We start from the raw sequence: 17817 nt of genomic DNA, 5'->3' as shown, positions 1-17817 counted from the left end.
GCACATTCTTGTAATACACATGCCATCTAGTGTCCCGTGGCTGTGTTCATATTGAGGTTGTGATATTTTAAGCACATCAATTTCTTTAACCTCTATTCTCCTATCAGTGAATGTCACCACCTAGATGGTACACTCTTGCAAAATGTTCACTAAGTAATTCAACTATTTATTTGGTTCTGTTACCTCCCCATCATCAACAATTTTATAAGCCATCCTTCCAGAGTCATTCTTCCTTTTACTTGGCACATAGCAAAAGAACTCTTTAGAGTCCTCATCAGCTAGCTTTCTCTCCTAATCAGCTTTAACCTTTCTTACCATACTGGTCACTCTTCTTGCCTGTGCCGTATACTGCTCATATGCATGTTGATCACCTTTTTCTTTATAATTCCTCCACAACCTTTTCTTTGTGTGCAATTCCTGCTTAATGAAGCACTAACTCCAACCTGATTTATCTTTCTTATTCTAGGTATACAATTAGATGTTGCTTTCTTCAAGCATCCCTTGACCACCTCCTATGCACCACAAACATCTCTCCTCAGTGCTCTGGCACTGCTGAAAGTTGACTCATCAGCTTGTTATAATCACCTGCTTTGTAATTCCACATATATTCTCTTCTTAATAGAAAATTCTGCATGCCTGGGAATCTCCCAGGTCAAGACTACATGATCACTTTCTCCAAGTGGAAGAAGCATACCTAGATTAGTTGGTGTTAAGTTCTCTAATGTAATAATCAGATTCAGCACTCTCAAACTTTATGTCCCCCTCCATTACATGTTACCTCAGGTAATTATCTCTCAGGAGCTGTATAAATTCCATTTCCTTCACTGCCTGTAACCTTTCCTCTTCCCAATCTATGCCCCCCATAATAATTACTCAACCCTGTACTCATTATGCTAATTTGCAAGTGCATGTTATCTACATTCTCCCATATCACCTCCTGGATTATAACAGCAACCAATTACATATTTAGTCCTGTTGACTTCTATCTCAACCAGACAGGTTCAAATGAAATGCCCTCTGAAACCCTGTTCCTGTGATGTACTTCCACTCTTTTTGGATTTAATTCCTCTGCTATCATTAGCAAAAGTCCCCCCCCTCAACATCCTGTTCCTTCTGTCCTCTTTGAAGACAATACTATATCCCTTGCATTCTATTCCTTTGACCATATCATCCTCGGTCAACCATGTCTCACTAATACCTAGAACTTTTGGCCAAGTTGTGCTGACCAATGCCAAAAACACCTGAACCTTATTTCAAATACTTCTGGAATTAATATACATAAGCTGCAATATCCCCTTCATCCCACAACCTCCCTTACACCTTGCGTTACTTAGCCCTCTAAAGTTACGTTTTTCATCATGTGATCACTCTCCCACTTACTAACCTCTAAACATCCTAGTTTCCCTGACTTTGTACACCTGAACTTTCAGCGAACACTTTCTCAAGATGCCTAACACTAAATTTATTTAGATGTTAGCCATCAACCTTATAAAAATCATTCCTTCCATCAAACTCACTCTACACATTCCTCCTGCACAATGACTCATTTGCAATCATAGCTCTTCGTCTCAGCTTGCCTCTATCATACCGTAGCAACAGACTCACAAGTTTTACTTTCCCAGTCTTCTTTTTCACATGCACTAGCAACTCTTTTATATCTTCTTGCATACCACACTTGTCACCTGGTAAATCACATTTGCCAAAATAAACATCCCTCTCACTTTAACTCTCTGCATCTTTACATTATCACTGACATACTTTATCTTAACTTCAGGAAAACATGATTTCATCATACTATTCTTAAGGACTCCTCATATCAATGAATCACCATACAAAATCCAATCCTTATTTTCAAGCTTTTGTGCTCTGCCTTCTCTCCCCTTTCTTTCCTTCTGTGTCATACCATCTTCCAGGCATTTCTCAACCACTCAATCTCACGTTTTGTTCTATGGAGAACTCCATGTAAGGGTGCAAAGTTTTCCATTACCTTCTGGTCATTCTCTTCATATTCAAAAATGTCATTTGTACAGTCACTTATACTCCTTGCAACACTAACTACACTAATCACATTACCATGTATTTCGTTTTTCAACTTACTGCTATCACGCCTCTCTCTTCACACTTCTGGCATTCGCTCATGAACACTTTCAACAAACACATTCTCCAGTTTCATTCTCCTTCCAAAAAGCTCCCATTCGGCAAAGGCCATACATTTCACACATGCTACAGCAAATGTAATTACGCATGTTAAAGTTGCCCGCCACTGTTTTGTGTTCTTTATTTAATATTTCTATTCTCTATTTAACAGCTCTATTTAAAATTAGAACTATCCTTTATTGAGGTCTCATCAATGGGAACCAGACACAAGAAGTTACATACTTTTCATATAAAAGCAGAAAAAGAGGTTTATCATCTTATCATTAAATACTCTAGACGAGAGATAGTTGTGGAATGTTTTTCTACTTGATCACAATATATATTACACTTGACAAGAAATTATATCTTATTTAAATCTTATATCCAAGTATAAGCATAAGCATGAAGTAACTTTATTAGAAGACTACTTGTATATGGTGACTATTAACTTAGCATCAATTGCCTTAGTAAAGGAAGAAATCAACAGTCTCTATATAGAAGAATTCTAGTCATGAAGTACTTCACACAGATGTTTACACTTGTGTATAGGATTCTAATCATGTTAAAAAGGAAGATATCAAAAAAAAAACAACTTTATATTATTAGCATTCAAAAAAAGACCCAGAGGAAGATCACCTGCATCTTAGTCTTCCTCTGGTCGTTTTTATTTTTTGGCCATTTTTCTTTATTTGATGTAGTTAGGAGCACTTTAAAAGAGATGGCCAAATTAGAGATCTGACAAATAATGGACTGATTTTGATGAAAGTTGATAAGAAATTAGTCAGGAAGTATTGATTGTGTTGGACTATCATAATATCTAGTAAAATTCTTGTGAGTATATGTTATACTATACTAGAAAACATGACAATGATAAACAAAAGAGTATTATAATTCACTATGCAATGTAACTCATAATTTTATATTGTTCTCAACAAAACATTCTTTCCTTTGGAGTAATAAAAATTCTCAATAGAAAAACCAATGAGGCTTTTATGTGATTTCTAAACTGGACCATTTCAGATTAATAAAATAAATCAGTATATAAATGTTAAGTTGTTTCATTAATGTAAAGCACTTTTCTAAACTTATAAGGAAATGCTGAAGATTTTACTTACCTTTGTTATTATATACATCAAGATAATTTGGAGCAGAAAAAATCGTGATGAGGGAAGGAAAACCAGTTGTTTGACTCTTCCTATACATGCGATAACTGAATAATAAAAAAAAAGAACTGAAATACATATGCAAAAATATGAATAATGAAAATTAAAATATTTGCATAAACAAACAAACAGAAACAGTCCATAAAGTACTATATATTTCATATGAAATTTTGTGTATATTTTACAAATCATATTTTCATGTCTTCTAGGAATCATATTTCCTCAAAAGGATCACTCTAGTGAGTACACAAGTAGTGAACCCCGAAGTACCTGATGCTGGGTCATGTCTTCATATAATATACATCAATTATATTATCTACAGATTGGTCTCTACTCTTATTTCTTTCTTTCTTCCTTCTTGCTCCTCCCCTCCACGAGTGTTATTAGAATATTCAAGGGACTGAATCTTTTCTATTTCAGTCTCATGCAGTGGAAATCTGCCTTCTTTCCCAGGTATATTACCTTACCTAGCAAGCTAGATCCCAAGATCTGGTCAGCATGGAAGGATTGATCAAATATCTCCCCACCTTCCAAATAAAGGAATTGACAAGAACTGAAGTGCAAAGTGGACAAGTTACTTCATATATAATATATACTTCTCAAACTAATGATGGAATTGGCTCAAACCCAGTGTGAGGCCCTTTCTGGGCAATGTATCTATGAAGAATACAATAATAAGGAAACTGAACTGATTTAAAATTTGAGACATAAGAGGAAGTAACACTAATTAATGACAAAAGTCACTTAAGTAAAATTGTTTATTTGTTGAATTTTTGGCTATATTTCGCAGACATTTTTTTCAATATAGGAAGATAGCAACAAAAAAGAGTGAACAACAATTAAACTGAAAGCATATGACATTTTTTAAAATGCTATTGACTGCCTATAATATCATGATGTTATCATGATCTCAAAAAATGCTAAATGACTTTCATAGAGAAAACATGGAAGAAAAAAGGTTTAAAATTAACATAAATGTTAATATTAATGAAAAATTCAGACAAATTAACTAAAATTAGCAGATAATCTTATTAAAAATGTGAAGGAGCATATTTACTTCGGACAATTAGTTTTAATGAAAAAAAAAAAAGATAAATAGAAGTATCATGCTAAGAAACAGAGCATTTCAGCTGTATACAGATTCTTTCAGGAGATTTACCTGTAAATTAAAGATGCCAAGAAATTATATTCTTGATTTAATCCTTTATCCAAGTGTAAGCAAACACTATGCAATGTGTTTGCACTATGTGAAATAACTTCACCACTTGGCAACTCGTTTCTTGGCATCTTTAATTTATAGTATAACAAAGTGAAAAAACTTTCAACATCTATCTCTAATCCAGAGTATTTTAGTAATAAGGTGATACCTTTTGGCTACTTTTATATGGAAATATGACCTGAATTATTTCAACCTTGGTATCACTTCTGGGTCTGGCTCCCACTGACAGCACCTCAATAAAGGTTGATATCGGTCTGGGTAGTGACCCTTCCCGTAATGAATAGCATGTGGATACCTTACTATCCATGTGGAAGGTAAGGTATTCATGTGGATACTTGATACTTTACTATTCATCTTAGATAATTTAAACTCCTTAATGTGGTTAATGAGTACGTGGAACATTTACAGAGAAATGAGTTACATGCTGTCAAATTATTTCAGATTGACAGAGAGGAGACTCTACATAGTCTTTAAAGGAATGCGGAAAACCAACTAGGGCTTCTGACCTAATGTCCAATCCTCACCTTCTTGTGGTGCACATTGTTAGGTATCTACCTGGATACTGAACAAATAAGGATGGGATGGTAGTTTGGGATTTATTGACCAAATTGTATTCTTATTAGCTTAAACCAATAAAATGATGGCACAACACGACAGAATTTCATGCCAGCTGGAGGCATCGCCCAGGTAAACATTGCTCCTGTTGTTTTTGCCAGGGAACCAGGCCAAACGGCAAAAAGTCAGCTACTGGAACAAATCTGAAAACACACCCCAAATCAATACCACCAGAGTTCAAGATCGGTACTATCAACATCATCATCAACAACAACCGTGGGTCCAATGCCCATAGGTGTCTGATGCCATCTTGATATGATTCTTCCATTGCATTCTATTTTGGCCAAAATGATTCAGTTTGTGTATAGAGTTTCTGCATCATTTGACAATGTCACATCGCCACATTCTCTGTTTGGTGTTCTTTTTTGTTCTTTCCTTCAATCATCCCAAACAGCAGCATTTTTAATTTACTCTCATCTTTCATTCTACATATATGGCCAAAGAGACATAGTTTCCTTTTGATTATTTTCTGGATCAGGTTTTCTTTTGGTTGTATTCATCTGTAGATTTCCTCATTGTTCACTTTCTGGATCCTGCTTATTCTCAAGATCTTCCTATAGCACTTCCTCTCAAATGCTAATATCCTCCTTTCAGATTTTCTCAGGAGTACCCAGGCCTTACATCCATAGAGCATGCTGCTGAAACAGGTTTCTACAATGTGCAGTTTCGTCAGCACATCCATATTTTGTCCATGGCTTTTAAAATAGTTGTTACTCTGGCTATTCTAATTTTTATCTCTTTTTTGGGGTCCAAGTCATGCGTAATGTGGCATCCAAGATATGTGAAGTGTTTCACATTTTCCAGTTGAAATCTGTCTATCGTAACTCTGTTCAGTAACTCATGTTGTCCGAATATCATTGCTTTAGTTTTTTCAAAGTTGACATTTAGTCCATATCTATTTCCTTCTGTGTATAGTGTTTGCAATGTCTGTTCAAGCCTTGCTGTGTCTTCTTCAATCAGGACGATGTCATCTGCAAAGCAGAGGTAGTTTATTGGATAAGTACCAGATCGACATAATAGGGGTGACTGAAACAAAAAAGACCAAAACTGGTGATATCTTTCTGAACAATAAATACAAAATATTATATTCAGGAAATGACAATCAAGGAAAATAAAGAGTAGCCATAGTATTCAACACAAAATATGAGGCTAATCTTGAATGGCAGGCAGTCTCAAGTAGAGTGATGTGTGCAAATATGAGAATGGGGAATTGGACAATAAGACTTATTTGTGCCTATGGTCCCACAGAAGGTTCTACTAAGGTAGAAGTGGAGGAGTTTTTTTTATGCTTTAGAGAAAGAAACTGACACAATGAAAAAGGAAAAGCTGGTTCTTGTTGGGGATCTAAATAGCAAAGTAGGAAATGATTGTCAGACATACAAAAATATTTTGGGAAAATTTGGAGAAAAGAGCAAAGCTAATAATAATGGCAAATACCTGTTGGATTTCTGCTCAGGACATGTACTGGTTATTACTAACACCATGTTCCAACATAAAAATGTGCACAAATTCACATGGAGAGAAGAGGCAAGGAATAAGAAAAGTCTCATTGACTATGTTATTGTTGATAGTGATGTTTTCTCACTGGTGCAGGACACTAGAGTGTACAGAGGGTTTGAAATTGGAAGTGGTCACCATTTAGTCTTAAGCAGGATAAAATTGAATTTCATATTGAAAAGAATAACATATAAGAAAGGTTTACAGCAAATAAAAGTTGAGCAGCTCTCAGATGTGAACTGTAAACTAAAATACACAAACATAGTTAAAAAAAAAATAAAAAATGAAAGAGTTTGAGAACAGGAACCAAACCTTGGAGATTCAGTAGCAAGCCCTGAAGAAAACATTGATTCAGTCCGAGAGACATGTGGTGAGGTTGTCTGCAAGGATAGAAAAATCAGAACTCCATGGTGGACACAGGAAGTTAAAGAGGGTGAAAGAAAAGAAGAAAGCATATCAAAAGTTCCTGGCAAATAAGTCAGCTTGTGCTGATAGAGAATACAGAGACAAATGTAAGAAAGCTAAACACTGTGTAAAACTAGCTAAACAAATGTCAATGGGAGACTTTGGTAAGAACACAGAAAATAAATATCAAGAAAGTGACAAGATATTCTGGAGGTTGTTGAACAAGCTCAGAAATGGAGGAAAGAGTGCTGTAAAAGGAATTAGAGATGATAAAGGTGACATGAAAACTGGAGAAAAAGATGACCGTATACCTGGTCAGGGTTAGAAGTAAAACACTTGACCAAAGACTAGAGACCACAGATATGAGAGTCCTGAGAAAGATTAGGGTCATTAACAGATGGCATCAATGGCAATATCATATTAAGAGCGAGGATATTAGGAAAGAACTTGGCATTACTAGCATCCAGGAATGTGCTAGCAGAGCTAATCTCAGGTGGTATGGTAACTTAAACAGAATGGGTGAGGAAAAATTAGCCAAAGAAGTGTTCTCTGCCAGGTTGGCAGGAAAAAGACCCAGAGGAAGACCAAGATATAGGTAGATTGATAAAGTAAAAAGTGCCTTAGAAGATAGAAATATGAGATATGATAATGTTGGAGTCTTGACAGGTAACAGATTGATATGGAGGAAAATTGTAGATAGGAAATTAGTACTACATGAAAAACGCACATCATTACTATCATATACTGTACATCCCTTGAGGGTACATGTCAGGAATTTGATGATGATGATGATGATATGTGCTTTTTATTATGGGATATTAAGGCAAGTGACATGAAGTTACATTAAACTGGTTTGAACACTGTCTTGTATACAGCTAATTTAGTGCTCCGACTAATTTCTCTCTTATTCCATATGAATTTATTCAATTGGCTTCCCACCATACAGCAGCTTTGCTGATTCTGTTGTCTATTTCCATATTTAATTTACCATCTTCAGTAAAAATCGTGCCTAAGTAGCTGAAATGTTTTACTTGTTCCACAGGTTCTCCATTCACAACACAGTTGACATTTTCAATGATTCTGCCTATTTTCATTGTCTTTATCTTTTTATTGCTGACCTTCATACCATATCTATTACAACAGTTATTTAATTTAGTCAGAGAATCTTGCAGACTTGTAGCGGATTTATTTAGAAGTATAACATCATCCACATAAAGCAAAGAGCTGACATTAACATCTCCAATTTTGATATCATGTTTAATACCACTTTCCTTCATAATGTGATCCATATAGATAATGAATAACAGAGGGGATAATGTACATCCTTGTCTCACACCAGATTTAACATTAAACCATCTTCCTGTACTTCCTTCAATTCTAACTGCTGGCTTACAACTCAAATAAAGACTAATTATTGCTTGATATAGTGCCCCATTGACACCATATAACTGTAGCGTATCGAATAGCTTCTCTCTTGGCACCTTGTCATATGCCTTTTCCAAATCGCCAAAACTTAAATACAGATCTTTGTAATATTCCCATGCTTTCTCGACTATTTGTCGTAAAGTGAAGATCTGATCCCGACAGCCTTTATTTGGCCTGAATCCAGCTTGTTCTTCACCAAGCTTTCCTTCCACAATTCTTCTCAACCGTTTCTCAAGTATACTTGCATAGATCTTGCCAGGAACACTCAGTAGGGAAATACCTCTGTAATTCTCACATTCAGTTTTATTTCCCTTTTTATATATGGGTACTATGAGAGCTCTACTCCAATCATCAGGAATTCGTCCCTCTGTCCAGGCTTTCTGAACTATGCAGTGCAGCCGCTGTAACACTCTCATACCACCATACTTCAGCATTTCTGGTCGAATATCATCTACTCCTGCTGCCTTTCCACATTTCAAGCCTTTGATGGCTTTTTTTTTTCTACTTCAAGTATGGATATATATTCCTGCCTGCATGCCTGGTCAGTGTTTTTCACCACTGTGCTGTCATCACTGCTTGTTTTTCATTTAGCAGTTTTTCAAAGTAATTACTCCATACTTCAAGGATATCTTTTTCTCCTGTTTTCATGTCACCTTTATCATCTCTAAATTCTTTTACAGCACTCTTTCCTCCATTCCTAAGCTTCTTAAACAACCTCCAGAATATTTTGCCACCTTCTTGATATTTATTTTCTATATTTTTGCCAAAGTCCTCCCATGACTTTTGTTTAGCTAGTTTTACACACTGTTTAGCATTCTTGCATTTGTCTATATATTTTCTAAGAGCACAAGGTGACTTATTTGACAGGAACTTTTGATATGCTTTCTTCTTTTCCTTCACTGCCTTTTTAACTTCCTGTGTCCACCAGGGAGTTCTGATTTTTTTTATCCTTGCAGACAACCTCACCAACATGCCTCTCTGGCAAAATCAATCAATGTTTTCTTCAGAGTTTGCCACTGAATCTCCAAGGTTTGATTCCTGTTCTCAAACTGTTTCATTTTTTCTTCAATAATCTTTGTGTAAACTGTAGACTAAAATTAATTTTAGTCTACAGTTCACATCTGAGAACTGCTCAACTTTTATTCACTTTAAAACTTTCTTACATGTTATTCTTTTCAATATGAAATTCAATTTTATCCTGCTCAGGACTAAATAGTGATCACTTCCGATTTCAAATCCTCTGTACACTCTGGTGTCCTGCACCAGGGAGAAAACATCACTATCAACAATAACATAGTCAATGAGACTTTTCTTATTCCTTGCATCTTCTCTCCATGTGAATTTGTGCACATTTTTATGTTGGAACATGGTGTTAGTAATAACTAGTCCATGTCCTGAGCAGAAATCCAACAGATATTTGCCATTATTATTAGCTTTGTTCTTTTCTCCAAATTTTCCCAAAATATTTTTGTATGTCTCACAATCATTTCCTACTCTGCTATTTAGATCCCCAACAAGGAACAACTTTTCCTTTTTCATTGTGTCAGTTGCTTTTTCTAAAGCCTCAAAAAATTCCTCCACTTCTACCTTAGTAGAACCTTCTGTGGGACCATAGGCACAAATAAGTCTCATTGTCCAGTTCCCGATTCTTATATTTGCCCACATTACTCTACTTGAGACTGACTGCCATTCAAGAAGATTAGCCTCGTATTTTGTGTTGAGTGCTATGGCTACTCCTTCTTTTCCTTGATTGTTATTGCCTGAATATAACATTTTGTATTTATTGCTCAGAAAGATCTCACCAGTTTTTGCTTGTAATGCACTGACTCTTAATGCTAGCAGGGAAGTAAGTGGCTGGCACTGAGCCTCGTGGCGTGATTTTCTTGCGATTTTCCCTGCCTTATTGCACGATTTTCATGATTTTTACCCGTTGTTGTTTCAACTGCCTTTGAGAATGTCTTTTTAAGAAAATAGCTGTTGAACGTTGCAATGACTCCCATGTCCATAGGTTGTAACAATGATGTTGTATTTGGTGGGGAAAATAAAACTTTCACATTCTCATACAGATCATTAAGAGAATTTGGATGACCACAAGGCTAGCAGCCTCGTGGCATGAGCATGATTTTGCGTGGTAAATTTAAAGGCGCGTTAATCAAAACTCTTGCCACAATTAATTTTGCCATGGTAATGAAATCTGCATTAAGCAAGGGATACCTGTATATAATTTCTTGGTATCTTTAATTTATAGTATAATCAAGTGAAAAAACTTCCAATATCTTTCTCTAATTCAGAGTAATTTAATAATAAGTTACGACACCTTTTGGCAACTCATGGATGAAAATATGACTTCTGCATTACTTCAACCTCAGTATCACCTCTTGGTCTGGCTCCCACTGAAGAAGCCCCAATGAAGGTCAAAACCAGACTGGGTAGTGACCCTTCCCATAATGCATAGCATTATACATGTCTGCAAAAGATATGTGCTTTGCATTATGGGATACTAAGACAAGTAATGTAAAGTCTTAGCTTCTTTATACGAGTTGCCCCCTGTCCTGAAAATGCTTCAGGACAAGGGGGGCAACTCGTATAAAGAAGCTAACACTTGGATAAAGGATTAAGCAAAGTATATAATTTTTTGGTATCTTTAATTTATAGATAAATTAAAGATATTTAAAATATCTTTAATATTTAACCAAGTGAAAAAACTTCCAACAATAAATAACATTTAAGTTATTTAAAGAATTTCATAGGACTGATGTAGGGAAAATGTTTCAATACTTGGCTAAAGGGACAGAAGAAGAAGTCATACCTAGAAGTTGGGAAAGAATATGGTTAGCAAGGGCATGAGGACTAGATTTTTCACTTGGAGTATGTCGAATGAATGGAATAGGTTACCTGAGTCAGTTGTAAGTGCTTTGTTAATGGTTTCAATTAGAGGTATGACAGATATTGTGTTGATAGTTTGGGTTCTCCAATGATGAGTTTTATGACTTGCCTGTGTAATAATAATAATAAGTAGTGTAATAACTGACTCTAATAAACATTTATAGTTTGTGAGAATCTGTTGTGAAAAACAAAATTTTCAGTCTAAATTAAGTACATGTAAAATAAACTATTAACAGAATGAGTCAATGAGAGAATGAAAATATTCCTTAAAAGATAAAGGAGATCTTAAAGAATAGTTTCTCTTTAGAAGGCCTTAGGTCCAAATAGTTTTATAGTTATTAATTTTATTTTATTCAAAATGTATTAAATAAATATATATATATATATATATATATATATACTTATTTATTTATTTAGTCTTGAGTCAGTAATTTCCTGGATTCTAAAAGGTATGAAGTTAGAGTCACTGCACCAATCAGATTGAACTCTTGTATATTTAATTAACATTCTGTATAAAAACTGTCTCTTCATAGAGGATAAAAATAAATGGCACAGTCGTCGCCTCACAGAGAGTAATAACACTGCGACAAGCAATTTACAATCTTCACTCTCTCTCTCTTCTTTTCCACTTCTTGTAATAACTCTTTTGTTCTGTTCATCCCCTTACTAATCATTTGTACTTTTCCAAACTGTTAACTCTTTCACTTTCCGTTTTGCATTTTAACATTCATTAATATCTTTAACACGTTGACCGCCGTATGAATCAAATACGATTCACACTACATTTGTTCAATGCGTTGCGTGAATCATATTTGATTCGCATAAAGATTTTTCTTTCAGGCCGTGTAGTTCACCCGTGATTCGTATCTAAATGAAATTCTTATGGGTAATGGAAATGTGGGGCCTGGTAAACAGGTTTATATGGTTAGCACAGTAGAATTTCAACTACACGACCTATTATAGGGGTTTTATTTTTACCTGATTTAGGCCAATTTCTAATGTTGAATAAAACAATAACAATGGTGCTAAATATTTATTTATAATATATGTCATTAGAAATGTTACAAATCATAAATTTTTCTTCTAAACAATTGAAAAACTAATAAACAAAAAAATGTCAAATAATAGACAAATTGATATGAAAAAAATAATTAGGTGAAATTATTATAACAATTACAAACTACAGTTATGCACAATAGTAAAACAACGAACACAGTAAAATTTTTTGCACTGAACACATTTCCACCGTGTTTGTGTCGCCTTAGATGTTGCATATTTTCTATTATGTTCTTCGGTTAACTTTTTGTAGCAAGATGTACATCTTCTCCTATTACTGGTACCAACCTCTTCTAAAATATGTTTTTCCTTGTCTGAAGTCGAAGCGACATTATTTTCCTTTGGTGTAATTCCTAATAACTCTTTTGCGATTTTTTCTCTAAATTCTGTGATGCTAATGTTTTTATCAGTAACTCGCTTATATACTATAAAAGCGTTCACCACAGCAGAACCTAAAAGAATTTCAACTGCGAGTTTTCGATACCATTTCACACTTCTTCGAAGACAAGAAGCATAGGCTTTTATCTGATCAGATAGATCAATAAAACTTTTGCTTTTGTTATAGTCCATAATAGCTTCCGGCTTTTGCACTTCATTACCATTTCTTGCTGTAAGGGATTTCATTTTGTTTGTGTGTTTTGTTGATAACATAAGCACTTCACGTTTATCGCACCATTTTATTACCACCACCCCTGTGTCACTTTCTTTACCAATTATTTCACCCTTTTTCAATTTCTTCTGGGTAACATCCTGTGGAATTCCCTTTCGATTTTTTCTCAAAGTGCCTACAAGGTGTGTTTGTCTATTCAAAAGTTTGTGCGCTAATTCAATACTGGTATAATAATTATCTACAAATATTGTGCGTCCATGGTCAAGAAGATTCTCACAAAGTCCCATAACAATTGAAGTTGGAACACTATTAGTAGCATTGGTCTTTTCTGCGCCGCAGTATATCTTGAAATCATATGTATATCCATCTTCAATACACAATTTGAATAGTTTTATGCCAAATTTGTGTCGTTTATTCTTGATGTACTGTCGAAAGGCAATACGACCTCGGAAAGGAACTAAAGTTTCATCAACGCAAATATTACTCGAAGGCGTCATTATTTTCTGGAAATTTTTTCTTATATGATTTATGAGAGGTGTAATTTTATAAAGTCTTTCAGAAGTATTTCCACCCTCGTTGTCTGTGAAGTGCCAGTTACTGGGAAGAAGATCGAACCGATTCCTTGACATAACTTGTTTGATTTCTGTAGAATAGAGGATGTTATTCGACCAATAACACTCTAATTTTGGCATCTGCACTAAACCGAACCAAATTTGCAGACCCAAAAATATCTTCATTTCATTGGGATTTGTGTTTTTCCACTTTCTTATCCTTGCTTTTGGTAAACTTCTCTTACTGAGTTTTTGAAGAGCGTATCTGTTAGTTTCTTGCACCATTAGGTCCAGCAGTCCTTCATCAACAAACATAAAAAAGAAGTCTACAGGCTGTTTATCATGCATTTCTTCAATAACATTTTGTTTTATTCCAAAATTATTATCCACAAACTGAAAATGTTTTAGTTTATCACCTGTAATTTCATTCCATTGTAGGTCGGTTGAATTCACATTTCCAAGTATTTCATCTGAGGAATTTCTTATAACATCATCAACTGTTTGGTCTACAGAATGAGCAGCAGTAAACTGAGATGTACTAGGAGCGAAAACTTCGGTATTACCAGTTGTAGATACTTTTATTCTCTTCCTAGCAATGAGAGAATCAGAATCTGAAGACACAGAACTAAGATCACTTCCGTAGTAACTTTCCGTAGAATATTCATATGGTTCGTCATCAGATAGAACTTCATTTATCAAGGCTTCTAAATGACGTTGCTCTTTTTCGTAGTCTCCCATATTAGGGCAATTTATAACAATATTTATCACTATAACAAATTTATTCCACCGGACAAAACACTCAACACATATAACTGTTCGTAAGCGTCATATATATCCAAGTTTGACCTTGTGTGAAGTGCGAACCGCTCGGCCCAGCAGTAAAAAAATTCTTCTCAGGCCGCGCGGTGCACACGTGATTCGCACTTAAAAAATCTATTTAGCTGCATGAAATAAATAAAAAATCATAAAATATGATTATTTTATGTTACTTTAAGCAAATTGTAAAACAAAAAGAAGTTGGCCTGGGGATCAAAAAATTTTTTAACATTACGGCAGTCAACGTGTTAATTTACACTCCAGGAGACCATGATCTCATGGATGGAGTATTGTAAAGCGATTCCACCACTGAAACACAATACTGCTTACTTTCTCTCTACCTGGTGCTCTTTCTTATTCTTTTCTTTTCTTTCAATGGTTTATTCCTTTTCTCTTCTCTGCCACACCTTATCAGGAATTTCCCAGCTGTTCAAGCTCACCCTTTATCCTGTGAAAACCTCCCTCCATGCAAGCATGATATTTCTTTCTTTACTACTATGTCACAATTCTCCTCATCTGCAGCACTTCTTTTGTGTTATCTTGTCATTTAGTTATCTGGTACTCTCAATTTACCAGTATGAATAAGCAATTACTAGTTTCCCTAATTCAAATTTCATTCAGTTTGGGATTAAAATGTGAAAAAATGAATCTCACTAATTCATTAATAATATTGGACAACTTACAAAACTAGCTGAATGAAAACTGAGTCATATCCCAAAGTTTACCAATTTCAAAAGTCTGCTCTGATCTAAACCAAATAACTGAATAGGCAAATAAAGTGACAAGAATATTACTATATTTTATTTAGGAATATTCTTAACAGTGTGCAAATTATGTTTTTCTTAACTTAAAAAAATTAATTTAATAAAATATTATAACACTTACCCTGCATCTTGGGCTTCATGAGCTCTAATTATGGAAAGTAGACTGTTTTGTTGTAAGAATTCACAACATGCTGCATAGCTATATACAAAAAAAAAAAAAAATCTTAGCAAAATCAAACTGATTTATGTCAAATTTCATACCATATATATATTTTTTAATCATATTTTGCTTTGATATTTTAAAAATCATCCAGTAAAAGGACACATTTAAGTTAATATATACCAAGTAAGGAAATGATTGTAGATGACTATAGTTTTAGGCTTCGAACTTAAAATTTACTGTAACATACTGAAATACATGCAATATGCACAGAAAAAAAGCAAACTTTTGTAACTATTTACATAATAACATATAATAAGTTTGAAATGATTTCTTCCATGATTTCTTTATTTCTTTTCTGATCTAACAAGGTGTATCCTGTGGTTCTCCTCATAAATTTCATTTCTGCTGATTATTCTTCTCTCATTTTCTTTTTTGATCATCCGTGCCTCACTTCCATAAGTCAGCACTGGTCTTTCTAATGTTTTATAAGCTCTAATCCGAGTATGTTTTTGTACCTTTGAAGGTTTAAAAACTTGATTTATAATATTTAAAGCTCTATTGAAGTTTGTAATTTTCATCACAGATCGGTTAGTTTTATATTAATACAATATAAAAGATGGAATGAGACTGTAACAGGCCCTGAGGCCTAACACAAGATAGGAAGATGATGATGATAAAGTTTGAAATTATAGAGATTATCAACTATCAATATTTCAATCATTTTCATGAACATTATCATGTTGCTCATGACAGATTTCTATCAAGATGCAAAAATCCAATTAGGCTGTCAAAAGTCATAATGCAATAAAGAGATTTGCAATCTTCACTCTCCCACTTTTCTTTTTCACTTATTATAATAACTCATTCTGTTTGACTAATAATTTGTTTACACTAATATTGTCACTACAAATGGTCGTCCACCTGAAATGAATATTTAATAGAGATCCTAATATTAAATTGCCCTATGTTCCATTCCAACAGTGTGAAACTATTATTATAATACAGTACCTATAAAGAATCTCAGGACTCATCATACTACACTAATCTATCTCATGTAGCCACTCTGCTACACCAATGTACCTTCCAGTCATTCAACTATACCTTGCAAATGCATTTTTGTCTATTGTGTTTATTCTTTTGGGGGGATGCTATCTTCATATAAGACCGGCTACCTCACCTCTGGTACCACTGAAGAAACAGTACCAGAAGAAGAGAAGATCAAGAAGAAATGGATTATACAAGAAACACTGAAGTTAGTACAGGAGAAAAGAATGTTAAAGATAAGAAGGGATTCATCAGAACAAATAGAAGAGCAATATAGAAGAAAGTGTAATGAGGTGAAAAAAAAAGCAGTCAGAATGGATAAGATGAAATGGTTAGAAATCCAATACAACAATATAGAACAGTACTATGGAGAGCATAAAACAAGGGAGGTATACAAAATGATCAGAACCATTAATAGAAAGTGGTAACCAAAACAGACCACAATTAAAGATGAAAAAGGCAAAGTATTGATGAATAAAGAAAAAATTGTACAGCGGTGGGCAAGATACTGTAGTGAGTTATATGAAGAAAAACTAGATTCAGATAGCGTTGGGAAACTGACTGAAGAATTGAAGCAGATATCACCACCAGGTAATGAGCATGATATGGACATTTTAAGAGGAGAAGTAGAAAAAGCAATAGGACGGCTAAAACACAACAAGAGTCCTGGTAACGATAACATTACTGGAGAAATGATTAAATATGGTGGTGAAAGTATGGTTACAGAAATGCACCAACTATGTAATATGGTATAGAAAGAAAAGAGAATGCCAGAGGAGTGGGTGAAATCAATATTAGTAACATTATACAAGAAAGGAAATAAGCTAGAATATAAAAATTATAGAACAATTGCCTTGATAAGTCACATTGGCGAAGTGATGATGATCATATTGATAGAAAGATTGAGAACACAATTGGAAGCATACCTTGCAGACGAGGAAGCAGGATTTAGGAAGGATAGAACTACAATTCAACAGATTTTGACAATGAGGTTAATAGCAGAGAAAGCTAGGAGAAAAAACAAACACATATATACTTGCTTTGTTGATTTTCAGAGAGCATTTGACAGTATTGACCAGAAAGTGACATTAGCAGTTCTGGAATCCTATGGAATTGATAAAAAACTAATAGCTATATTAAAATATGTTTACCAGAATGCAGTTGCAGCAGTTAGAATAGGTGATGATTTGGGGAAATGGTTTAAAACAAGCAGAGGTACTAGACAGGGAAACCCAATATCACCAAGCATTTTCATCACACATTTAGAAAGAGCAATGGACAAATTAAAGGAAGACGCCAAAGGAATATCTTTACACAGAATGAGAATTAACAATCCGAAATTTGCAGATGACATTGTTATTATTGAAAAAGATGAAAGAGAACTACAAAAAACACTGAAACTGTTAAATGAGGAAGGGAAGAGATTTTTGGACTTGTTATGAACTTGGAAAAAACAAAGACAATGGT

At 34.4% G+C, this 17817-nt stretch overlaps 1 protein-coding gene across 2 annotated transcripts in view; it reads right to left on the bottom strand.

Annotated features, from left to right (window-relative positions):
- LOC150099340 (serine/threonine-protein phosphatase 2B catalytic subunit 2-like) overlaps nucleotides 1-17817 on the bottom strand; it is a 273967-nt gene that overhangs the window by 88952 nt on the left and 167198 nt on the right. For both annotated transcript variants that reach the window (XM_090404069.1, XM_090404070.1), the window contains exons 7-8: nucleotides 15265-15342; nucleotides 3252-3346 (exon numbers count right to left, since the gene is read on the bottom strand). In XM_090404069.1, the coding sequence (XP_090260195.1) occupies nucleotides 3252-3346; nucleotides 15265-15342 (173 nt within the window). The remainder of the gene's footprint in view (nucleotides 1-3251; nucleotides 3347-15264; nucleotides 15343-17817) is intronic.

Source organism: Typopeltis vanoorti, chromosome 14 (assembly GCF_054136105.1).
Source record: "Typopeltis vanoorti isolate ZY-2024b chromosome 14, IOZ_Tvanoo_1.0, whole genome shotgun sequence".
In the NCBI taxonomy this organism is placed as follows: Eukaryota; Metazoa; Arthropoda; class Arachnida; order Uropygi; family Thelyphonidae; genus Typopeltis; species Typopeltis vanoorti.
The sequence above is the reverse complement of the archived record's forward strand: the minus strand, read 5'-3'. Positions and strand labels throughout refer to the sequence as shown.